General features: G+C 47.3%; 1 protein-coding gene across 2 annotated transcripts in view; it reads left to right on the top strand.

Annotated features, from left to right (window-relative positions):
- Nucleotides 1-12,116, top strand: part of RHOT2 (ras homolog family member T2) — a 28,281-nt gene extending 16,165 nt beyond the window's left edge. For both annotated transcript variants that reach the window (XM_033166866.1, XM_033166867.1), the window contains 10 exons: nt 2,257-2,365; nt 3,604-3,724; nt 4,249-4,333; nt 5,248-5,393; nt 5,510-5,610; nt 6,110-6,240; nt 6,353-6,433; nt 7,735-7,857; nt 8,326-8,528; nt 10,513-12,116. In XM_033166866.1, the coding sequence (XP_033022757.1) occupies nt 2,257-2,365; nt 3,604-3,724; nt 4,249-4,333; nt 5,248-5,393; nt 5,510-5,610; nt 6,110-6,240; nt 6,353-6,433; nt 7,735-7,857; nt 8,326-8,528; nt 10,513-10,630 (1,218 nt within the window). In that variant the 3' untranslated portion in view covers nt 10,631-12,116. The remainder of the gene's footprint in view (nt 1-2,256; nt 2,366-3,603; nt 3,725-4,248; nt 4,334-5,247; nt 5,394-5,509; nt 5,611-6,109; nt 6,241-6,352; nt 6,434-7,734; nt 7,858-8,325; nt 8,529-10,512) is intronic.
- Nucleotides 12,117-26,079: the final 13,963 nt, after the last annotated feature.

Below are 26,079 nucleotides of genomic sequence, written 5' to 3' on the forward strand. Positions count from 1 at the left end.
TTCAGCGTACAGCATGCTGTGAATTTCAAATCCTCCCTCCATAATCTTTCCCAATCTGATTGGTTTATGTAGACCACTGGCCTGATCCAGCAATCTCTTCTTACCACCCCCCACTTTTTTTTTTTTTAACCTAAGCAAGTTTCTCACCCATACAGGCGCAATTAATATACTTTCCTATTTGGGGGCTGCAGTTGCCGAAGCCTCCGCAGCCAGGTGGGACAGCTGAATAAGAATGTGTTTTGTCTGCCTCACTTATAAACCACCCTTCATTACATTGCAGTCCCGGGGCAATAAAATGGGTTAAAGACAGGCTGTAATAAGTACATCAGAACACAAACAAGATAAAGAATAGGAAACAAATTAGAGCAGTTAATCATCAAGCTGAGGCCTGACACCAAGTTAAAGCAAAGAAATCGAAAAGGGCAGACGGTGAGCAGTGCTATGCGTTCCTGATTGCGCCTCCTTATGACGAGAGAAATCAGAATAAATTTTATGGAAAGGAAGCATGACAATTCGCATAAATCACATGACTGAGTTGCTGGATATGTTTTAGTGCCAGCTTTGCAGAGTCCTGTTTGCAGACAGCAGCTGATGCCCATCCTTTTAAATTTAGACCTTTGAGTTTTTGAAGTCTTTTGATCACAAGCCTCTTCTCGCTCTGCTTGGAAGTTTAACCAGCCCGGCTCTTTTCCAGTTCCCTTCATTTTCTCCAGATCTATGTTCATGTTTCCTGCTATTCTATGGATTTAAAAAAAACAACAACCCCACAAAATATATATTTTTAAAGTCACGTTAACTGTATTTTAAAATACCTGTTTTTAATCAGTAATTTTAATGTTTTGTTTTATATTTTTGTAAACCACTTAGTTTTTATGAACAAGCAGAATATAAATTTTGATCAGTAAAAATAAAAATGGCTCCCAGGCTAGACTTTTGATTGGTGAAGGACTCTATTTTTTTTCTTAATTCGATTCAAGATAACCCCAATACTGGATATTTTGTCAAGGGTCCGTGGCCAGCCATCCAGGTCTTCCTGACTTTGTGGCCTACTCCAGCATTTGATCCTCATCCTACCTTGTCCTGGCTTTGCTGCAGATTTATCCTCTTGGGTATCAGCCTCGATGTTTCCTTTCAAGAGGCAACAGAATTTGTTCTGCGCCCCTAGACATATGAGGGAGGACAAACCTTGCTGATCCAGTTAATTTGCCATCAGATTAAGTCCCGACTTCTTAGGAATTTATTCTGACAATCAGCCGCTGGCAATCAACAGTCTGGGTTGCATACAACTAAGTTATACTTGGAGTAGACCCACTGAAATTCATGGCCCTAAGTGAATCATGTCCATTGTTTTCAGTGGGTCTGCTTTGAGCAGGAGTAGGATTGGCTAGAATTGCCAACAACCCGCTTTCCCCAACTGTATAACATTGCAACCGTGAATTCTCCTGGTTCCTCTTCCATGAAGCAGGTGAGAGGAGGAAAATCACATTTTCCAGTCAATGGAAAAGGAACTGTATGTAGCATTTACCTGAGTTTGCAGCTCCATTCTTCTCGCAAGGTGAAAGCTTGAGTCAGCAGCTATTTACACAAGGCTGTCAAATTTGGTTTCTTAGCTCCAGCTTTCCTGAAAGATCCAGATTCTAAAGCTTATATGCAAATGTGTGCATACTGGATAATTTAATTTTGGGTGGGGAGGCAAGGTGCAACAGCAAAGGGTTAGCAGGCCCCTTTTTTCTCAGTTTCTGAGATCTCACCAACTATTGGGCCTGTACCTGTATTGCAATATCTGCAATTGTTTTTATTGGGTTGTAGCCGGTGCTAGTCCTGCTCAGAGCAGACCCATTGAAATTAATGGGCATGAAGTCACTTGGGTCCATCAATTTCAGTGGGTCTACACTTGAGTAAAAGGTAGTTGGCAGCAACCCATCGTGGTGGTGTTTTTACTGTTAAATCCCATTAGGATTTTTCTTTAGAAGTGAAATAAATAAATGCTATCATCTTCCTAAAGGCTAGAAGTTCTTGCTTCCCCATCCCAAAATGCTATGATTCTAAAATCATTGAATGTCAGATCCCATGCATGAACTGACTTTACCTAACTTGGGAGATTGTTGAATATAGGGTGTAATAACCTTCCAGTGGCTACTAAAGTGGTAAGATTCTTCCTTTTGGCTCCAGTGGAATAGGTTTAAAAATAAATAAAATTGGAACTGCCTATTTTCCTGATTTTGCCCCCCCCCCCTTTCTTCTCTTGGGAGGTAGAAGTCCTGCTTCGGAAATCCTTTGGCACCCCAGGCTCTGGAAGATGTGAAAATGGTGGTCTGGAAAAACACAACAGACGGAGTCCAGGACAACGGACTGACCCTCAATGGTAACTCCAGCAGAAAACTTGCATGCCTAGCTCTGGGGAATCATCTTAGAGCCTGTCTCTGCAGATCAGAAGGAGGGACAGCAACATTGCAGAGCTGCACAGATAGCCCAGGGGCATCCTTTGAAGTCAGGGCTGCTCAGCCAGTTTGGAGTTTAGACCACATATCCCAAGGGTAAAATTGATGTTGGTTTGAAACAGGCTGCAGGCAGTTACTTTGCGTGTTTTCCTGCTCGAATGAGCTTTCATTTTAACAGAGCTTCCTTGCTCACTGCTGCAACTCTCTGTGTTCGTTTGATTCTGATTGAACAGGCTGGGGAATGATTTAGCAGTTGCGCCGGGAGAGCGAAAGTATCAGACAAGATAACATGGGGAGTGCTTTTACTGCTACACATGGGAATAAATTGAACGACTGAGAAGGCAGGGAAGACTCATTGGGTTAAATCAGAGGGTGATGAACCTTTTTTAGCCTGGGCAGCCTTTCCCTTCTGCACAGCCGTCTGAAAGCCACCTGCCAACAGTGGGCGGAGCCAGAGGTAAAAGTGGGCGGAGCAATAAGTCTGAATGTCACCTTTTGTGCAGTGAGTTTTGTCACACTCAGATACCCTCTGTTTCATCCAGGCAGGAAGAAACATTGCCAGAGTTCAAGGGTATGTTCCAGTCAGACAAAAACACTGAAGGAGGTTGCAGTGCAGGGCTGGTGAGGGGTGTGACTCTGGAGGCTAGGCAGCCTGGGGAGAGGCCTATGGGCCTGATAAAGTGGCCTAATGGGCCACACTTGGCCCCCAGGACAGAGGTTTGCATCCATTAATTAAATATTGTATAGGAGAGTTTGGGATTTAACTTGTCCAGGATCTCCTGTGCCCAAGATCTTTAGCTGAGAACTCCAGCTGCAGAAATCTCACTCATGGCCCAGTTGCAACCCTGTTACAGAGTGTGGGTCTGGCCATAGAAACAAAGGATATGCAGTGCCTATGACGGAAGCAGTTGGAAAAGTCAGGTACAGTGTCCTCCTAGATGAGGTCAGGGCAAGCCAGTCAGAGGCACACATTGTCACCTGTGTTGTGAGGCTTTCAGCGTGCACCAGGAAGTGGCACCCAGCAGCCGAATCTTGCGAAGATTTGGAGCTGCTGCCTGTGTGGTGTGAGATCACTACAGATCAGCTTTTCTGGCATCTCTGTTGCCATTGGCTGCTGATCATGCTATGCACTTGGGACCCAAAATCCTTTCCTCTCTTCCAGGCTTCCTTTTCCTCAATACGCTCTTCATCCAAAGGGGGCGTCATGAGACCACGTGGACCATCCTGCGTCGCTTTGGCTATGATGATGCCCTGGAGCTGACAGACGACTATCTCTGCCCGCCGTGCGTAAATTGTTACCCTCTTGGATGTTAAGGGGAAGGAGAAAGAGGGGACCACTGACATAGGGGACAATGGGAAGACATGATTCTGAACTCGCACATAGGAAGCTGCCTTATAGTGAGTCAGACCATTGGTCCATCTAGCTCAGTATTGTCCACACTGGCTGGCAGCAACTCTCCAGGATTTGGGACAGGATACATTCCCAGCCCTACTTGGAAATGCTGGGGATTGAACCTGGGACCTTCTGCATGTGGGGCAGGTGCTCATTCTCTGTGTTCACCTTGTGATTCCCACCCCCACCCCCCAAGCTTGTTCCTTAGCATTTGTAAGTTTAGTTGCCATCTGGAAAGAGTCCTTTACTGGTTCCCATTCCTAAGTCTTGGTTTCCCCTCCTTTTGGGGTCAGTTCCAGCCATGTGTTTCAGAGAGTGGCCATTATTCACCCATTGGGAAGTATTGCTTGGTTTTTAAAACTCCCAGGCTTCTTGAGGACCTGCCTTGACCAGTGCTTCCCTCCTTTCTTTCAGAATCCGGGTGCCTCATGACAGCTCCACGGAGCTGAACCACTTTGGTTACCAGTTCCTGCAGAAGATGTTTGAGAAGCATGACAAGGTAAGTGCCACAGAAGCACACACGCCTTGGGTGTGCATAACAATGCTGCTGCCAGTGTCACTGCCCCCCCTTCAAGGGTTGCAGTTCTTTGATCTCCGCTGCATGATTGCCATTGGCACTCGAGTCGCGTCTGGCTGTTTTGTGGCCTGCTTGCCCCTAAATAGGCTTGTAGGCCGTTCCAGAGTTGAGCGAAGGGATGTCACTTAAACAACAGCAGTGCCCAAACATTCCCACCCACCCTGCAGACCACTTGGACATAGCTGGTGGTCTTGACCGTTGGTCACTGCGGGCCATTAAATTATTTTTCCCTCCCTGCTGTAGCGATTGAATTGTGCTATGCTAGATGCTGTATTGATTGTGTTTCTGTATTGCTTATTTTCATAAAATCGTAGAACTGTAGAGTTGGAAGGGACCCCAAGGGTCATCTAGTCCAACCCACTGCAATGCAGGAATCACAGCTAAAGTATCCCCTGACAGATGGCCATCCAACCTCTGTTTAGAAACCTCCAGTGAAGGAGAGTCCATCCCCTTCTGAAGTACAGGCAGTGACCAATTTGACGTGTCTAAAACGGTTGCCGCCTGTAGTCCATTTCACTGTTGAACATCTCTTACTGCTTACAGCTGTTACAACTCTCTTATCTCTTACATATTGTTCTTTATCGTATCACAATTTGCATTCCATAGAATTCAGATCGCAGTGCAATGCAATATTAGAAATTGAAGGAGTAATAAAAAAAACCCCAAAATTTAAAATCATTGTGAATATTTAACACGGACATTTCGGGGACCGCTTGTTTGAATCTTGCTAACCACGTGTGGTCCCACCCTGTGTGACAATGGGTAGACTTCCTCAACCAGTCTATGGAGAGCTGCTACTCAGGTGCCCATTTCTTTCTTCCCCTCTGTGTCTATAGGACGGTGATGGAGCCCTCTCTCCCGCCGAGCTGCAGAGCTTCTTTAGTGTATTCCCCTACATGCCCTGGGGGCCTGAGCTCTACCACACGGTATGCACCACTGATAAAGGCCTGCTTTCCCTGCATGGATTCCTCTGCCAGTGGACGTAAGCGCAGCCCTTCTCTGCCTCCTTCCTCCATCACCCTGTCCGCTTCACATGCAGCGGGCCCTCCCAGCGATCCCAGTAACAGGCAACCTTCTCTCTGTTTGGATTTTCCCTAGGCTGGTTGCCTACATGGATGTCCATCGCTGCCTGGAGCACCTGGCTTACCTTGGCTACCCCATCTTCTCTGAGCAGGACTCTCAGATCCACGCCATCACAGGTGGGTCCCACTCCTGCTTCAAAGCCCCTTGGAATCGGGAGGAGAGGGCACTCCTCTGTCCTGGCACAACTATTGCCCTTTCTGCTTGCTGCCCTCTGCTGTCGAGAGCTATCGAGCACCTGCTTCCATGCTGAATGGAGAATGAGCCCGAGCATTGTGGGTTTTCTGTCCCCTCCAATGGTTATGAAGGGCAGTGGAGGCTGCTGCATTTCAGTGTTGCCTTTGTAGAACTTGGCAGGGAGGAGGTGGGAACGAAACCAGAATTAGTTGCCTCCCCCTGCGATTGGCTCTGGGTCTGCCTACCATTGTCCCCCCCCCCCTGCCTTCCGCCCCACCAGTCCCAATGGGCATCAGCTCCCAGTGATCAATGGACACCCATAAAATCATAGCTGCCTCCTGTCCAGCAAAGACAACACTTGCTTGGAGGCTGTGTCCCCAGCAGCAGGAAAGAAGGGAAGGCTTCATCATTTCACCCAGCCCCTCTTTTCTTCTGCTCCAGTTACACGGGAAAAAAAGATTGACTTGGAGAAGGGCCAGACACATCGGAATGTTTTCCTGTGCAAAGTGATTGGATCCCGAGGTGCTGGCAAGTCTGCATTCCTGCAAGCCTTCCTTGGGAAAAACTTGGCCGTGAGTCTAGAAGTCTCTCTTCTTGTCCTCTGCTGCCTGTTATTTCCTGAGTGATGAACCTGTGAGTAATAAATAAAATAATAATAATCCCTGCTCCTCCTTCCTTTTCCAGGCCCAAAGGGAATCCGAGGGGAAGGAGTCCTTCTATTCAATTAACACAGTGCATGTCAATGGGCAGGAAAAGCATCTGATAGTAAGTATGCTAAATTACAGTGATCTTAAGTCCTAAATACGGAAGTCAATTTTTAGTCAATTGTCATAAAAATGTCAATGCTTCTTTCCCCTCCTTTAACCTGAGAGTCTTAGGTACATCACCATTCACATATCCATGCACACAAACATCACTTCTGTGTCACTTGGGGAACCTCTGATCCATGGGCCAGTCTTGGCCAGCTAGATGTTTCAATTTGGCCCATTTTCTCAAAACCACGCCCACCTGGGTCAGTGACATCAGCTGATGGGCGGGGTGGGAGTGAGGCTCAACTGCAGCGGCTGTTCATACCAGTTCCCTGCAGCCAGTGCAGCAACATTTAATCTCCTGCCCATCAACTAACGGGAGAGTGGGGTGTTAAATCCTGCATGGTGTGGCTGCTTAAGCCAGTATGTTCCACTTACCTCTCATATTTGGCCCGTAGGGCCTTTTGCTGATAAGGATCTGGCCTGTGGTGCCAAAAAGGTTGCCTACCCTTAGCTCTATGATACAGTTAGTCATTGGCTGCAAAGTGGGTTTGTCCATCTGGACCAGAGAGGGCTGTTGATGGGCGTTGCTTGAATTACTGTTCCCAAGGAGATCTATATAGTACACCACTTTTGAAAAAAAAAAGTGGGGAGGGGGGGTTCCCAAAACAGTTTGATGGTATTTCTTCCAATGTCTTCTCTTAAGTGGGGGGGGGGGGCATGTCAATTTTGATACCCAGAGTAGCTCTTCAGAGGACGCAGTGAGTGGTCTGGGAGCACCTAATGGGGCAGGCACAAATCCCGCCAGGAACCATGAACTTCTGGTAGACTCTCATCCTTGTTAGAAGCAGGTTGTGAGTGCAGTAAATCAAATATTTTGCTCTTGGCTCCTGTTAACTATTTTATCTATCTATCTATACACACACACACACACACACACAATACCATATTCATAGCTGTTATAATTATTTATTGTCATTAATGTATATGGCATTTTAACAAGTGACATAGAAAACAGGTCCGTGCCCCAAGGAGCTTCCAGTCTACATTCTAGTAGGGGGAAAGAGAGAGAGAGAGAGAGAAGTACGGGGGAAATGATAGGGGCAGCAGAGGCTGGAAGAGCATTGCCTATTCATCGTTAAGTGTACAAGTTGCCTGTGCATCTGTTACCTGAAGTCTGTGTGTTTCTTTTGGTAAGAAGAACGAACAATGCCATCCCTTGTTCAGAAGAAGCGACATGAGATATATTTTTTAAGTTAAAAGAAAGACTGTCCTGAAATGCTTCAGATATACTTTCCTCCCTGTATTTCTTGCCAGCTGCATGAGATTAATGTGGAGACGGAGTTTGCGAAGGCGTCTGATGCAGCTTGCGACGTTGCTTGCTTATTGTACGACGTGACAGACCACAAGTCTTTCAACTATTGTGCCAGCATTTATAAGGTACTCCTTCCCTTGTCCCTGCTCCCCCCTTGGCTGAGGAGCAGCTGTTCAGGCTGACGGCTAGCAGTGCAAATCCTAACTGTGTCTCCTCAGAAAGTAAGTCCTATTGAATTCAGTGGAGCTTACTCCCAGAGAAGCAGGGTTAGGAGCACACTTTGCTTGGCCAGTGCTTTCAAGAACATCCAAGCAGGTTTACTGATGGGAGACAAGTCTACAAGCAGGGGTGAACAAGAAGTAGATTGGGATCTACTGGTAGATCTCTGGATAATTTGCAGCAAGGGTTTCTTGGCAGCAGCAAAGCAACTTTATTCCCCTTATAATTGAGTTGTTGTGTGGTGTCGCTTGGGACCTGCTTGCAGGCTTGCCATTGAGGCATCTGGTGAGATCAGAGCGCAGGGCCAGATCCACTGGCCTGATCCAGCAGAAAAGCCTCTCTTGATATTCGTTTGTTAACTGTCTCCTCTGCAGCAGCACTACATGGACGGGCAGATCCCTTGCCTCTTCGTGGCCTCCAAGGCAGACCTGCCAGAGACGTCGCCACAGCATGGCCTCTCGCCGGCCGAGTTCTGCTACAAGCATCGCCTGCCGCCCCCATTTTACTTCACCTGCAGTGGGCAGGGCCCACCCAGCCTCGCCGCCTTCGCCAAACTGGCCACGGCTGCCACCTTCCCGTTAGTAACCTTCTCCTTCTAGTTATAGTCCTCCTCGGTGGGCAGCTGGGCTTTGGTTGGGTGAATTTTTGCCTCTGGACTCGGCCATCACCAGCATGCAGCCCTCAGGAGGCTACCCAGAATGGAATGTGGCCCTCAGGCTGAAAGAGTTTTCCTAACCCTGTTTTTCAATGCACACCCTGAAGAGGATTTCTGTGTGACTCAAAAGCTTGCCGTCCCACCATTGTGAATGTTATTTGGCCCTGGCGAACAGCACTGTTGTTCTTACCCTGCAGCCGGCGTCCTCTGGGAGCAACGCTGCAATTACGGCTTTGGGCCTAGTCAGTTATTTTAACAAGCCAGGAGCTTGCGAGGGAACGCGCTGCTTTTTGCCCGCTGGTATTAGATGTAAGCTTCTCCCCAAGGAGTATGATAAATCCATTATTTATAGCCAGTTAAACCAAAAAGGGCAGGGGAGATTGAGCCAGTCTCGGGCCCTGCATTAAGAGCTTTATTTATTTATGCCACAATTCTTAAATCTTCCTAATATGCCTGTGAAGGAAGAAAAGGGAGGCAGTGCAATAAAATTAATGTTACATTGAAGGGAAGTTAGGAATGAAATGCTCTGGGTGACTGATGATATCCTTTTGTTTACAAGGACCTTTAAAAAAAAAATCTTTCCTTTTACCAACCAGCGTGTCTTGTTGGGTATAGATCACATTTGGATGCTGGAAATGTAGCTGTCAGGATGGGAGCTGTAGCTGAGTGCCTCCCCCCGCCCATTTTCTCCTTAAGCCCTTGCTTCTCCTCTCCCAATATTCTTAACAACCCTGCCTCATTTACCCCTTTGCTTTAGCTTCCTCTTGGTCTGCTTCGTGTATAGCCCGTCCTTCCAACCATTTTACCTTTCCCCAAAACTTGGGTGAATATCTCACGGCTTTCCCGGGTCCTGCACCAATTCTGCACCTCCAGACAAAGTCTGAATGCCCATATTCATGTTAGGACTTTATGCTGAAACGTTATAACCATTAAGTGTGAGGTGTGTTGGTTGCTGCGCTTTCAGATAGGTATGAGGTGATGGTCGGGATTGGTAAGGCATGGCTGCATGTCTCACAGCATAGTGCTGCTTGCCTTTTCTAAGCGGTGCTTCCCTGCACCGTTTCTACATGGAAGGGGCGCTTTCTCCTTAGCGACAAATCAGGCTTGCTGAATGGTCATCTGCTTTCAGGCTTTCAGACAGTATTCTGTAGGACTAGCAGCGGAAACAACTCTTCCTGCCTAACCCGCTTCCCCTCCCTAGGAGGACGCATAAGATTTGTGCCAGAGGCAGAGGTAGATTACTGCTTTTTCGAGTTAGATTCCCTCCCTCTTTCATGTGGGTCTCCATTAATGGGAACAGGTGCCACAGAAGCATGACCTAGAAAGGCACAACTGTAGCTTTTTTCTGCTACAAATTATTTAGAACTTGCCACGCTATTTATACCCCTGCTAGGTCAAAGTGTTAGCGTAATGCCTCTGGCCCAGCCTACCTGGCATGTAAATAACGAGTGACTGGGGGAAAGGACCCATTAGTATTTTATTTGCTAGACTCCATGCTTTAAAAAAAACAAAACCCCAACAACCTAACATTCTGCCTTCATAAAGAGAAATGGTTCAGGCCATTTAAAGCATTACGATGCCACTTTAAACAGCCATGGCTTACCCCAAAGAATGCTGGGAAGTGTGGTTTGTTATGGGTCCTGCGAGTTGTCAGGAGGCCCCTGTTTCCCTTCCCAACTACAATTCCCAGAGTGGTTTAATAGTCCCTCTTCCCAGGGAAACCTGGGAATTGTTGTAGCTCTCTTTGGGGACTAGGGGTCTCCTAATAACGCCCAGCCCACTTAGCAAACGGCACTTCCCATCATTCTTTGGGGGGAAGTCACGACCGTACACCTCCTCCTTCCCTCCACCCCAGTTTGCATTTATCATTTGGGCTGAAGCACTGCTTCTCTTTCTTGCCTCGCAGGCACTTGAACGACATCAACCTGGGCGCCGCCTCCTTCTGGATCCGGGTAGCTTTGGGAGCTACGGTCGCCGCCGTTGTGGGAGTCACACTCTACAAGGTGATGGCGAAGAATAAGTGAAATAAGAGGAGAAGCGGAGCCTTCTCCTTCTTCTGCTCCTCCTCCTCCTCCTCCTCTGACATTTCTCCACTCGAAGGTAGAACACCAGCTTCATTTGCACACCCAGGAAGAAATGGAGGCCAGGGGAAGAAGACAGCACACACACACACACACACACCCCGCCGAAGACTGGATTCCCCCTCCTCCTCCCTGACTCTCCCTGCGGGGCAAGGTGGTGTCGGAGGAAGAGGACCATTGCACCAGCAAAAGCAGAAATAGTCCTAGAGTCATCCAGCTGGCATGGGCAGGACTCACCTTCTCATTCCACCCATTTCCTCCCATCCCCAAAAAGTACATTTCCCACACTCAGGGAGTGCTGACGCTGTCCCCCGCTCCCCGCTTTCCTTCCAGCTATAGCTTTAGGAAATCCACTCTGCTGCTTGACATATCTCAAGGCTCCCCTTAACTTTTTACCGCATCTGATTGTCTTGCAGCTAAATGGCTTTTAAAAAAACAAAACGTTCCTTTGGGTGGGGGGAAGCTCAAGGCAGCACCTCAGGAAAGCTGTCTGCGCCGTTGCGTCCCTGGTTCCTCTCCAGCAGCAGGAGGACTGTCCGGCCAACCTCTTCTTCAGCGTCTTGTTTCTGCAGCAATGGCTTTTCGGTACGCTATTTCCATCCCAGGAGAGCTCAAGGGCTTCTGGGACATTTAATTCTTCTTGGAGCACCATTTGCATCAGGGAGCTTCACACACAGGCCTCTGTTGGGACGTAACTGACAAGAAGCAGGCAGCAAAAGAAGGCCACCAAGGCTGCAGGTGGTAGCTTAAAAGATGGAGTCTTAAGTCTGATCCCTGGCATGCTGCTCTCAGGCACTCATGTTATCCTCTCTCATCTTTGCGCCGTGTCCTGCATTTTGAGTGGTTATACTGGGTCTCTTGCTATGGGCAACCTGGAAGTCCACCTCTCCCCAGGGCCCCGGTTGTCCAGGGTAGGCCAAGGTAACTCCTCTGGGCCACACTGTGAGGAAGATACTCCTCCCCCCAAAAGCCTACTGAGGGACCCAAAGGCGGTTTAGGAAGCCCCCTTACTCTCTGCCTCTGTGTGTCTGGTTGACTGTCCTCCTCAGTAGTCCCAATTTCTGTTTTAGACCCCAAGAGATTAGGAAGGAAGAGGTAGCTGTGGCAGTGGTGTTGGAGGATGGGGAAATGGCAGTACCTCCCAGAGTGTGTTTGGGTCAATAGCAGGGCACACATCATTTAACAGGCCAAGCTTTCCCCACCATTCCTCACCCCATCAGGAAGAGTGTCACCAGGGCAGTTTTTGTGTGTCACACTGCTTTGTTTTGAAGGTGCCAGGACAGATAAAGAGGTCTCTCTTTCCAGTAGGGTTTGCTCTTGCAGTGGCAGGGCTCCCTCTCTCAAGCCCTACTTTTTAAAACTTACCCTTTGTTTTAAAATAGTTGTGTAAATATGTACATGGTAAACGGAGCATATTTCTACGTCCCTAGTAAACAGCTTGGATTCTTTTTTTTAAAGGAACCTTTTAGCTGCAGATGTAATAATCAGCTGTTCCTACACACTTAACATGATGGGCGAGGGGTGTTTGCTGTTGGGTTCCTCCCCTTTGCTATCTCCACATGGGGAAGTTTCCATCTCAACCCTTCTCCATGCATGATTTTGGGATGCAAACTGCACATAGAATAAAGATGCCTCTCTTTGGACTGAGCTGTGCAGTCAATACCAGCTCCACACAAGGGGAACCATTAAATGTCAGGGGTGGGAAACCTTTTGCCCTCCAGCTATTGTGAACAGCATCGCCCATTGGTCTCAGCCGGGATGAGCGAGAGGCAAGGCTGATGGGAGATGTACATCAACAACTGGGTTGCCAAAAGACACCCCCCCCCCCAAAAAAAAAACCTGGTTCATGTGTACCAAGAGATGAGAAGCAACTATTGCCACAGTGGTGGTGTTCATTTCCTGTCCACAGCTACAGTGATTGCAAAAACAGTCCCAGCTCTTCCCACCTGCAGCTGGGCTAATTCTGCTGTTTCCTCTCCCCCCACTCCCAATAGGATTGCTTGCAAATAGGCACTCGTATATCAGGTGAGCTTTGTGAACCGCCGTTCTATCAATGCCAAGGAAATAAAACTTACCAGTATTGGGTATTTCCAGGTAGATCCCTTTTTTGCCTGACTTTTTTTTTTAAGTGCTTGGGGTAGGGGAGCTGCAATAAGACCAATATACCACAGTGTCCGTTGCTCATCTCCCACCTGCTGTAGAAGGGAGCGAGCTTCGGAGGACTGAACAGCGTTAGCTCCTTTCGCTCCGGATAGTTTAAAACAAAACCTGCTTTTAGAGCATTCCCCTTTGTCATCGCCTCTCTTGCCAACTGCCAGCCGCAGAAGAGCCTAAAGTGGTGTTAATGGGAGCGCCAGGCAGGCTAGCCAACTTCCTCATCTGACACGTACAACAATTTATTTCCCAGTGACTGCCAGCACCCCAGTCCCAGCCCTTCCCTCTCCCAGTAGTTTCTTCCTGATGCTGCATTACATATTGCAGTCTCATCTAGGAGCCTTGACACCCAGTACATTGGACCCTGGGAGTAACAAGGAGAGTGTGGGGCAGTGGCACAGGGCAATGGGGGGGGGAGAGGGGGACAGAGAGCCTTGGGTCTGGAAGAGCTCCTTCAAGATGGCCCCCAGCCATCTTTCACTAGGATGTATTGAGATGTGCAGCTATCAGCACAGTTTTAATTGTCGGCCTAGAATGGTGCTGCTGGATTCCTCGCTGGGCGACACAAGTCTATGCTTTTAAAGCCCTTCCCAGTATTAGAAAATCACTGACGGTTGGATTGCATCGCCGTGGGAAGACTGCACTGCATCATGGTTCCCTTAAGCAGCACAGTGTCTCCGCAGCCGACTGCTGGTGCTCGGCATCGGACACGGCTGTCGACTGAGCCTGGCTCACCTGTATCTACCAGGCAGCTGATCAATCCAGGAAATGTTTACTTAGCACTGTCTTCACCAAGCTGGTGCCCTCCAGATGTTTTGGACTACAGCTCTCACCAGCCTCACAAAGTAGATGCCAAGTGCTCCCTGGTCACAACCACACCTGACGCCACTGCTGTTTCTGTTGTCCCCCACCCCACCCCCAATTCCTGCCCCACAGCATTGGGTAGCAGAACTGCACACCACAATGGCATCATGACAGTGGGAGGGGTGGGGGCCTTTGGTGGAGGGCTGCCAGTTTTCTGTGGCAGCTCCAAATTCCTTGTAGCATGTAGGTCCCCCCCTCAGTCCCCTTGGTCAAACGAGCAGGGAAACCCTCATTTCTCTTTCACTGGAGTTTTCCTCTGGTAATCTCTTTATTTTTGCTTGCGATATAAATCTCTGGCTTGCCCCAAAGAGAAACCTCTCTGCTCCACAGTCCTTTTGTTTCTACCTGCCCTGAGGCTCCTCTTTCTCAGATCTGCTGGGAAAACCTTAAGTAGGGAGCCAAATCAAATAATTTGATGGTTACATCTTAAGTCTTCAGTGCCCATGCTTTTCAGATGCGGTTTTACAACATGCTTAAGGACAGGACTGAGCCTGTATTTTTACAGCTGGTTTTGAAACAAAATTCTAGAGCCCTCCCTCTTTGGTGCAAAATGTGCCCCCTTGCACTGTTTCAGAATGTGTGAATGACATTCAGGGTCTTCTTTGGGTTTTTCCTATAGCACCACACACACACACCGTCTGCAGGCATACTGGGAATGCTTTTCAACTTAGCAGGAGATCCACAGATCTGCTTCCTCTGGGAAAGATGTCTGCGGTGGTTAGAGCAGATGATGGCATCTTGGACTCTCCTAAACAATCTCTAGGTGACTCATATTGTGCTGCCCTTTTGCCTACCAGGAAAATCGTCTGCAGATATTCTGGAGCTGTGATGCGCTAAGCCTCCAATTGCCACCACCACCACCCCTCTCCCAGCCTTGCTCCTGGGCTTTTTAATGCTAGGCTTCCGTGCAGGTGATGGGCTTTTTGAGGCATGGAAATAGCCAAAGAAAAAGCTTCGCCTAGTAAATTTCTGTGCTGGGCTGTTGCTAAAATCCAACAACATCCAGAGAGTGCTTTGGAACTTGAAGAAATGCCTAAGTGTGGGGCAAAAGCTTGGCTTAAGAGTGATGGTTAAAGAGGTCATGGCTGAACTGTGGGCAAAGTGGTGATTTTGTAGGCCAGAGTTTGGTCCATAGATTGTTGATTACCTAATGGCACTGAGCATTGCTCATTGGCTGATAGTTCTGCTGGGAAAACCTTAAGTAGGGAGCCAAATCAAATAATTTAATGGATCTGCAAAAACAAGAGTTTAACTCCCAGATTGCATCTTGCGAAGTACTACAAACTTCCCTCCTTTAGATTCCAGAAGCCCCTCACTGAACCGCAGTTGCTTTTGATGTGCCAGCAATAAGCACAGTGCTTTATCACCCTTGGAGCTTCATTGTTCTCCAAACCCCTAAAATACTCATATTCTGTCATCCCTGCCACCATACTGGATAAATATTTGATGCTCAGTAGATTTTGATATCTAAGAAAGAAAGAAAAGCAACCCTCCAAGATATGTTTGTTTAAAAAACACCCCAAATGTGTTAAAAGAACATTGGGTGTTCGAGAGACTAGGCTCCAGTGCTTTGCATTTTTGCATTTTTATTTATTCCACCAGGCACACATCCATTAAGGTTTCACCCCAAAGGGGTAAATAGCAGCTGGCTTTCCACCCAGCATCTCTTCTGAGCATCATTCCAGGTTGCAAACTAGTTTTTTGTGGCAGGATCTCACCCAAGTTCCTTGTAGCTTCCTGGGTTTTATCCCTTCAAGGTATATCAATGCTGTCTGTGGCCTAAGGTTGGGTAGCCTGAAAACAGTCGGCATCCAGTTGCAGGTGGCAGTATACTATCCATTGCTTCCCACTTGTAAAAGGAGGGCCAGCTCTTAGTATTTAATACTTTTCCCTGTCAAAAATGCACTCACTGGCAAAGTGAAAATGGATGTGTGGTTCTCTGTCTCAGCCCCAATACGAGTGTTTGTCTGCTTCTCTAATGCCTGTTTTGGAACTGAAGTACGAGTGGCAATTTTCATGTTATTTTATATGCACCTGCTGTTTTCCTTCTTTACACATCAGTGCAATTCATCAGGACCAACTACAGTTTTATGTTAAGTTTGCTTTTTAAAAAGGCTTAGTGTTTAATGTGCACCAGTCCTTCTGCATTAGGAAAAACACCTGTCGAAGTGGGCCCTCATCAGGAACAAAGAACAAGGGGAGGAACCCACGGGGAAGTGGGGGACCTCTGCACACAAACACCCCGACTCTCATCTCCTCTGAACTTTGGCTATGTTGGCTCAGGGGGGCTGATTGGAGTTGCAGTTCAGTAACATGGAGGGCAACACATTCCCCACTCCCGGGTTAACCCTTTCCACTCCGTTCCCCTGCTTTAAACATCCCTCCTTGCGAATTCCCCTGAAGGTGATGCATATAGCACCCCTGGGGGTGGGATAGGAAGGGGGAACTCTTGCTGCATGTTGTGATCCCAATGCTGATATGAGGTCTCCACAGCTGCCTTTTCTTATTTATTTATTTTGAAAAGCATGTATTGCTTGATCCTTAGACTTAGTTCACACAAACAGTAGATGAGGCGTTGAAAAACAGTTCATGGGCAGCATCGGTTCAGCAAGCAAGTGGGTGGTTCTTGTGGCTGTATCTTTCCACATGGAAAATATTCACTGAGCATAGAAAATATCTGGATAGCATATCAGGATGAAGGATAGGCTGAACTCTACTCTCTGCCCATCCATCTCTCTCTCTCTCTCTCTCTATCTCTCTCTCTCTCTCTCTCTCTCTCTCACACACACACACACACACACAAAGGAACAGTCATGTAAATCCCCTATATGCAGTTGGAAGCATTGCTGCCCAAGAACACTTTTGCCACCTCAGTGTCTTGGGGTTTTTGTGTGCAAGTGAGCATAGGCCAAAGTATCAGGAGAATTAGCCTTATCTATTGCTGCTGATGGTAGCATGCATTTGTTGTACGGCATGAAGGATATACCTGATCCCTCCTCTGGACTCTAGGAGTCCCTCTTCACTATGCAGCAAAAAGTGAGACATGAGCTACATACGCAAGTTTTGCATTCCTCACTCTTCCTTTCCTCACTGCATGTCTGGTGTGTGTGCTCTGTGAGGCTGGTTTATTAAATCCTAGGCACCGCCTACCTACCTGCTTCCTTACTTATCAACCAATCAGGGGTAGCGCCACCTGTCATTGGCTCTGGCTTCACCTGCTGTTGGTCTCCCTGCCTTCCACCCTACCAGTCCCAATGGGCACCAGCCATCACTAGTGTGCAGTTGAGACCCAGCAGCAAAGTATTCTGCAGGAGAAACCCACCCTCACCAAGGGAACTCGCCAAACCAGCTTTCTCCACTGTATCCCTCTTAACTTAGCCTGAATCTCTTGTGGACGTGCGACTTTTATCAATTGAGTACTGTTGACCAGAATAAATTTTTATGCACCTGCTGGTTGCAAGAGAAAAGAAAAAAACAAAAACAAAATTTCTTGTGTCTGGCTTCTGTTTTGCAGGGTGTACATTTAGCCACATTTTTGTGCTATTGAAACAGCTTTATGAAGGGGAGGGGGTGCAGCTCCCCCCCCCCAAGTTTCCCATCATGTCTTTCCAAACCTCAGCATGGTGTTTTCCATGCCTATTCAAAAAAAAAAAACAACCACCAGCAACTGAGTTTTAAAAAACAGCAAACCGCAGCAGTATTAGCATTATTATTTATTACTTACAAAAGTGCCTACAATTTGCTGGCAGCAAATAACAAGGGGTCTTTTCTAGCCTAACTGAAGATTTCAGGGGTTGAACCTAGGAGGCCTTTTGGTGCAAAACATCTGCCCTATTACTGCCTGTCGGGCCTTCCCCTAGAGTTTTGTGGCACCTTGAAGTCTAACAAAATGTATTGTGGCATAAGTTTCTCTCATCAGATGCATGTTGTAATCGACAAGCATATTTATTGTTTATTTATTTATGGCAATTACAACCCATCCTCTAGCCAAAAAGACTCGATGACTGGCTTCCAGAAATCAGGGCCAGGACAGTCCCTGCCCTCAGGCTCACCATCTAAAAGGGACAAAACACATGAGGAAAAGGGAATGAGAGGGATGAGGGGGAAACAAGCACGAGTTCAAGTTCTGAAAAGTTACAGCCAATGTCAGTGGCACTTCTGGCTCTCTTGCCCTCCCTGGAACTACTCTTCCCTAGGAGCAGAGGCGCTGACAACATCCCAGCCAGGGGGACTTGATACCTGCTTCCCTGAGACAACTGACTGGATGGCATTGGAGGAAGATGCTCAGCTGATGCGTGGCCACCCTTCTGCAAATGATTACCGTTTGTTCGTTTCCCCAATACCGAAGGATCTCTAGGCAACTCGGCAATTTAAAGACATCTGCAGTTTGTTTTACGAAGCACACAGATTTAAGATGAGGCCGTCTTTCCCCTCCGGCTTGAAAATCACAAAAGGTAAGAGATCGGAAAGAGTCAAACTAGCAGACTTAAGACGCCAGTCCTTAAGAGTTACACAGAGCTGGATTCTGTAAGTTCCACTTAGTTGCAGCTGAAAACATGGATTTAAACGAGACCTAAACTGAGTCCTGATCTGATGGAGAAGGGCACGCCAGCCAAACAGTAGTGGGTCTGGCAGCAGAGATGGTGGGAGAGAGCTCTGCTTCCCATCTACTGCGGTTAGAGGTGGAAGCTGCTCCATTAGAGCAAATGAACCACTGCTCCACCAGCTTCATCCTGCTCTCAGCCAGTCCCCACCTGTCTGCCTTCTCCAGGGGGCGACCCTGGCTGTCCGCTTCCTTCTCCTGCATAGTTTCAGCATTGCCCCTGTAGAATTCAGCAGTGAGGAAGGAGGATGGGGACAAAACTAGACCTTGTTGGGTCTACCTCTCATTGGCTCTGGCGCCACCTACTGTTGGGCTCCCTGCCTTCCACCCCACCAGGCCCTATGAGCGCCAGCCTCTCTGCTTGCAGTCAGACCTCAGGAACTGGAAGTTCATTCCCCTAAATAGGCATTGCCTCCCCTCCACAAAGCCTAGAGGGATGACGAGCTTCAGATATTCAGAGAGCTCATTCCCCAAGTCCGCGGGTGCTGCTGGCACAAACGATTAACGTTTGTAGGAAGCCGGATAAAAATTAAGTGAAGAAATGTAGCAATAACTCGGGGATGGTGACTTCTCTCTATCCCTTCTTCTTGTTCCCGAGGCTGTGGCTGAGGGCAGGAGCAGCTGGTGTTTCACTCCCCTGGTGACATCCATCCATCCACTTAACATATACCCTCCAATGAAAATGGTATGTCCTAATCCATAAGAATAACAATAATTTTATTATTCATACTTCCCCATCCGACATATATAATAGCACAATAAAACATTAAACATTTTTTTTAAAAAAGCTTCCCTATAAAGGGCTGCCTTCAGATGTCTTCTAAAGGTTGTATAGTTACTTATCTCCTTGGCTCAGGGGTCACATAACTCCAAACTGATATAGGAAAAAAAATAGGGGTGGTTGGCTTTTGCTGCCCAACTCCCCAAGAGACTGAGTCCCCTAAGTCCATGATCGGTCAGAGATGAATGGATGGAGGCAGGATGCAGTGAAAGAAAGGCAGTTCTTTATTTTTCTGTTGCAACAGAGTTCCCTCTCCTTGCAAGGAGACAAGAGACCCCGAACCAAGAAGAAACATCTCTTTTTAAGGGGTTGCATTTTTGCGTGGAGATGGACAGTCCCCTCTACAAACAGCCAGAAATTACGTCACACATAAGGTGGGGTTACTGTGGCTCAGGCAGGCCAAGGTATGATATTCCTGAGGATTTAGCAAGTTTTACATTGTTCCAGACACAGTTTACACAAAACATTAGCATTTGACAAGACAATCAGGATGCCCCTCAGACATCCCTCAATGCAGAGCATCTGGGCAAACAATGACAATTAATACCAAGGAGGTTCATAGATATAGGAGAGGAATCCCTTCAGGAACTTCCCCTGATTGCTATCTACCTACCTGTTCTCAAGCAAGGGGGATTAAGGAAGCAGAGGAAATATTGAGAGTCTTTAGAGGAACCAAGATGGATTTTGGATTGCTCTCCTGTACTATTTTAGACATGTGGTTTGGTACAGTGGTACCACAGTTTACGAACTTAATCCGTTCCAGAAGTCCATTCTTAAACTGAAACCATTCTTAAACCGAGGCACGCTTTCCCTAATGAGGCCTCCCGCTGCCGATGCCCTTCAACCGTTCGGATTCCGTTCTTAGACCGAGGTAAAGTTCACAAACCGGACACTACTTCCGGTTTTGCAAAGTTCGTAAACCGAATCGTTCATAAACAGGGATGTTCTTAAACCCTTAATACCCTCCAACATTCCTCCGATGAAAATAGGGGCGTCCTAAGGAAAAGTGGGACATTCTGAGATCAAATCAGAAACTGGGATGGCTTCTGTAAATCCGGGACTGTCCCTAGAAAATAGGGACACTTGGAGGGTCTGTTAACAGCGTGCATCAAAATAATGCAGGTCGTGACTACATATGCAAATCTGCTGCTTCTTCGTGAAAGTATCTCTGCTTGGGTAGTTCTGAGTTCGATGGTGGGAGTTCTAGTTCAGGGCTTGGGGATGTTTTTCAGCCTGAGGGCCACATTCCTTTATAGGAAACCGCCTGGGGGTTGCGGCACATGCCATTGTGGGCGGGGCCAGCAGGAAATGTGGGTGAGCAACAAATGTCAATCTTACCTTTCTGTGCACACCCTTCTCTAGCCTCCATGCAGGCAAGCGAGAGGCATTAACAGCATTCAAGGACTTGTTACAGCCAGGCAAAAACACTCAAGGAAGCAGGGCTAGCACAGGCAGACTTTGGTATTGGGGCTCCTGAGTGAGGACAAAAATGGGCAACGCCTGCCGCAGAAGCAGTAGCAGGCCCTGCAGGAGGAGACCTGGTGCTTCCTCCCCAGCCGCCCTCTCGTCTCTGCAGGATCAGGACCTCCCCAATGGCTGTGGCTCCCCTGAACACTACCTGTGCCTGGTCTGGAAAAGTGAGTGTCCTGGCTGCAGCAGCAGTGACCCCAAGAGAGCAGCAGCAGGAGGAGGAAACACCAGCTCTGACCACAAGGGTGCCTTATCCATTGGTAGTCTCAAGGCAGTCCCTCGGCTCATTAACCCTGTGCAAAGGGTTGCAGGCCTGCAGCACACCACCCTAAATCCAGCGCTGATGGCTGGTGAGGGGTGTGGTCTGAGGAGAGGGTGTGGCCTGAAATGACTCCCCAGGGCCAGATGCAGAGGCCTGGAGGGCCACATTCACGCACACCCTGAGGCTTGTGGTTCCCCATCCTTGATCTAGTGCCAGAATCAAGGTTGGCACCAGAAGCAGAGGGTTTCACAAGTGGCAAGCTCATGGTAGGGAGGGAGGCTGTTGTTGCATGTCGTGGTTTTGGAGTTGGTTTAGTTTCAATCCAAATTTCCCACAATGCCTCTGGGAAATTAAATTGGTGGCCAGGGCCGTCCCAGCCTCCCAGAAGAGTTTGGAGTTTGGATTTGATATCCCGCTTTATCACTAGGAGCCTCAAAGCAGCTAACATTCTCATTTCCCTTCCTCCCCCACAACAAACACTCTGTGAGGTGAGTGGGGCTGAGAGACTTCAGAGAAGTGTGACTAGCAGTAGCCCAAGGTCACCCAGCAGCTGCATGTGGAGGAGCAGGGACACGAACCTGGTTCACCAGATTACAGATTACCGCTCTTAACCACTACACCACACTGGCTCTCCAGCAGGCTTGGAGTACTTTTCAAGGCTCTCCTGCCTAATGGTAGTTCTGGTCCACTCTCCTTTGACAGGAACACCCCCCCCTTTTTTTTAACTCTATGAAACGAGAACCTTAGGATTCCAAGATGGCTTCCAGAATCAAAAACTGAGTGACAACTTCTTAATGCAGAGAAGAAGCAGAGCTTTTCTTCAGCTGGAATAGTGTTGCCGTATTTCAAAAAGTGAAAATCTGGACAAAATAGTTGTAGAGCTTTTTTTAGTTTTGCCCAAACTGAAGAAAAAATAGCGCTGAGAAGAACCCTCATGTTTCATTATTTCACACACTCCTCTGGGCGGTGAACTATATATATCTTTTGGCACCAGGTGAAAATATTCCTATTCAACCAGGTCTTTGGCTTATTAATATTCTACAACCTTTTAAATGTGTTTATGGGATGGGGGAGTTAATTGCTTTGTTGTTTTTAACTATTTATTTGTGTTTTTATCTTGTGAACTGCCCTATATATAATAATACAATACAATACAATACAATACAATACAATACAATACAATACAATACAATACAATACAAGGAGGTAGAGCCAGAAGTTGCTCATCCAGTGTGAATACCTGGACCACTTACTGAGCAGGCACACACAAGTTGCAATATGTATCTCTGCCGAAATTATAGTCATGCTTTCTAGATTTGCATCTTTACATACAAATCAGGATATACAATTTTGTGTGACTCTACCCCCTTTTTGCTCTCCCTGATTTCTTCTGTCATCTTCCCCACATCCCACAGTGCTTCCTTCCTTCCTTGCTTGCTTGGCCATCTTTCGTTTGATCTATTCTCTTCACCATCCCTTGCAATGCAGATCTCTCTCTCTCTCTTGCTCACTGTGTGGCTATTTCTGTCTCCAAAGGGGTTAGCAGGAGCACAGCTTGCAGCAGCCCTGCCGAAGGGAACAGGAGTTGCTTGGCGCTGGAACGCTTCCTCGGAAGCCCAGTGCTTAAGGGAGAAGGTTTTGCAAAGTCGGAAACGGATCTGGCTCTGCTGTCAAGGCAAATAGCAGGGCCAGGCTGCTGTTAGGAACCTGATTTGAGTCCTCCTCCCCACCGGCTCCCCTGGCATATCATGCAGCCATCAAAAGCCTGGATTTATGGACAATGACAAGGAATAGCTCGGCTGTATACAGGGGATCTCACAATATTAATGTGAAGGGTTGTTGTTGTTTTTTACTGATTCTCGTTCTAGCAAGTCTGGTGCTTCACAGCTGGTACTATCTATCTATCTATCTATCTATCTATCTATCTATCTATCTATCTATCTATCTATCTATTGAATTCATATACTGCCCTAAACCCGGAGGTCTCAGGGTGGTTCACATAGCTACCATTATGGACCAGGTTCATGGATCCTGTACTAATTTGCAAAGTGCCCTTGACAACCTGAGTCCAGGATAGCTTAATGGCTGGTTGAGCCTCTCGATCTCTTCCCGATCACTGAGATCTCTCAGCGGGGGCAGTCCAAATTTGTGGCCATCACTACTTCTTGCGGGAGGGAGTTCCATAGTTCAACTCCGCTGTGTTTAGAAGAAATGCTTTCTTTTGTCTGTCCTGAAGTTTCTAACCTTCATCTTCATTGCATAGCTACAAGTTAAAATTCAAAGCATCAGTAATTAAAATATGTAATGAAACAATCCCATTAATACAACACCGGAATTAAAACAGGAGATTTCTTAGTATTTCCAACTCTACCAAAATTCACTTCTGCACTTTGACAGTATGCCAGTGCAGTCTCATCTTATTATGCGAAGTAACATTTCTGTGTTTTTGGAAGTGAACGCCGAGCAAATACAACAAAGTCATAGTTTGGTAACACATAGTGTTGTGTCACACACAAAAGTTTAACATTTAAAGTGTATGGTTCCACAACGATGTTGTGGGTGCTTATATTTTTTTCATTGGTCATTAGGATCTTAATAGTCTCAACCAGGTACAAATATTATCATATTTATTATTAACATAAACATGAGATCATGCATCTAATTTATATCCCGTGCAAATATTTTTAGCCCATCAGCCTTTGCTGGTGGGGGGGGGGGAATAATTTCACTGGTGTTTGAATCCACTCTCAGCATTCCATAACACTAGCATCACCAATGGAAAAGCCAGTGAAAACATGGAGAAAACTGAATTCTGACTTCACTGGAGAAACTAATTCTCTACACTCCTTCCCCTGTTTTTCCCATCCCCAGTCGTGAGCAGGTCTGGTGTTTTGTCCATGCACAATCTCGGACCCACACAACTGAGCTCGCTGTCTGGCACCAGGCAGTATGGCGAAGCAGAAAGAACACAGCTGCCTCATCCAGTACCAAATGGAGCAAGAAGCTGAGTTCTGAAGCAAAGTGAGTTCTGAACCGGTTGATTATTTGGCTTCTGGCTAAGCTAGGTTGCCAGCTGAACTGACAGAGAGCAACACTATATTGAGGAGTGCAAGGCTTCTCCAGGTAACCTGTTTATTGAGCATTCATCCTGATTTGCTTGCACAAAACTCAAGCACAAGTTGGGTTATTCTTGGTCTTAACTGAACAGCTGTTCGGATTTCTTACAAGGATTTGAATCACCCAAGGGAGTGACCCCTTATCTGTCCTTAAAAAAAACAAAAACCCAAATCTATAGGGGCATAGATTTGGCTAAAATGGAGGGAAGTCAGGAGCCTGGGGTTGTACAGTTAATTGCCCACCTTTCTCCCCACAATTCTAGTACTAGTTGTGTTGGGCTCAGCTGACAATATCAATAATATGAAGGAAGCTGCCTTCTACTGAGTCAAGACAATTGGCCCATGTAGCTCAGTATTGTACACACTCACTGGCAGCGGCTCTCTGGGAATTCAGACAACGGTCTCTCCCAGCCCTACATGGAGATGCCAGAGATTGATCCCAGGACTTTTCCCATGCAAAGAAGATGGTCTGCCACTGAGCCACAGCCTGTCAGGTGGAATTACCTCAGCTGGTTCCTCACCTGTCTACTACGGGGCCAGCTTAGTTTGATGGTTGGTTTTTTGTTTTAATCACCCAAGCCTAGTATATTTTAAAAGGACTGATTCCTCAGGGATGGTGGTTAAATACCAAAACACTGCTGTGGCTAATAATAAGATTTTCTTTTTCTGGTATTCACAGGGGTTGGGAAGACAAGATGGGGAGGGGGAGATCAGAAGTGGGCCGCGCTCCTCCCGTGAGGCCTGTCTCTGCTGCCGCTTTAATGAAGATCTAAACAGGGCTCCTCCGCCTGAGGCACCAACATGCAGAAGCAGCCGGGAAGCCGTGTATTAATAAGTCTCGAATCCCATGTCGGAAGGTGGTGACCGGAGGGGAGAGAGGAGGCAGGGACAGCCCTTACCCATGCACACACAGAGAAAGCCTGCTGCGAGGAGAAAAGGGAATATTTGCACAGATAATACTGGCGCCAAGGGGCTACAGCGAGAGTAGGCCGCAACTGGCCAGTTTTATTTGCGCTGTGTATACTGTGATGCACACCCCAATCTCCGAGCAGCAACAGACTCCAGGAGTCTCAGGGTTCAGTTTCCCTGGAATGAAGGTCAATGGAGACTGGTGTCTTTAGGATATATGGTTTTATTTACAGAGATATGCAACCTGAGCACAGGATGGAGGGGCTCAAGCATTAACACTCCCACAGGTCTTGCCTCCCTATTAAGTTCCCAGGAAGACCCCCAAGCTATGGCTTTGGGTCTGGCACAGAGCAAGACAACCCTCTGTGTCTCCCAACATCAGCTAAAAACTCTCTCACACACAACCCGCCTTGTCAGATGGTGGTTTGATTTTTGTATCCGTATTTTATTGATTATTATTTTGGGGGGAAATTAATGAAAATTTATTTACAAAAAAAAGCAAAACCATAAAATAGGTACAGTACGTAGAATAAGCACAGTTATATATGAGTTAAGTCGGACTTCCGGTTAGGTGCCGAGTCAATGGCGGACGGGAGTCCGATGGCTCCGTCCTCCGCTAGGCGATAGGGATCTCCGTGCCTGCGCCACGGGTCCCTTAAAGCCACGGGAAGAGCGTCCCGTGGACCGACGGCTTCGTGGGTCCCAGACGTGCTGTCTCCGCTCCTGATTGACCCTCGTAAGGGGGAAAACCAGGCGAGCGGAGCCCCAGCACGGGACTGAAGAAGCGGCTGCCTGCGGAGGATCAAAGCAGCGATCCCGCCAGACCCGAGCACCCGGCACTTCCTACACAGAAACTTCCAAAGAAACTCTGTAAGTTAAAGAATTGGATTATTTTACAAGTTTAAAGAGCACTGCTTGCAGAGGAAATTGCAAAAGGAAGCCTGTTCCCTTTGAACTGTTTGTGCGAGCTTGGTAGCGCTAAAAGATCAAAGCCGCGACTAACGGGAAAGTTTTGCGAACTCTGCCAAACTTTTTAAAAGTGGATTAAAAGTTGCTTAAAGGATGTTTAAAGACTTAAAAACAGTTGATATGGCAAAAGAAGATGCCCCTCACCCTCTGGATTAGGATTCCGGGTCAGTAGCGGGCTGTGATACATTGTTGCCATTTTTTCTTTGTTGGTGTCTCAGTGACTGTTTACCAGTGGAGACATTTTGACTTCTTTGTAACCAGATA

Source organism: Lacerta agilis, chromosome 13 (assembly GCF_009819535.1).
Source record: "Lacerta agilis isolate rLacAgi1 chromosome 13, rLacAgi1.pri, whole genome shotgun sequence".
Classification (NCBI taxonomy): domain Eukaryota; kingdom Metazoa; phylum Chordata; class Lepidosauria; order Squamata; family Lacertidae; genus Lacerta; species Lacerta agilis.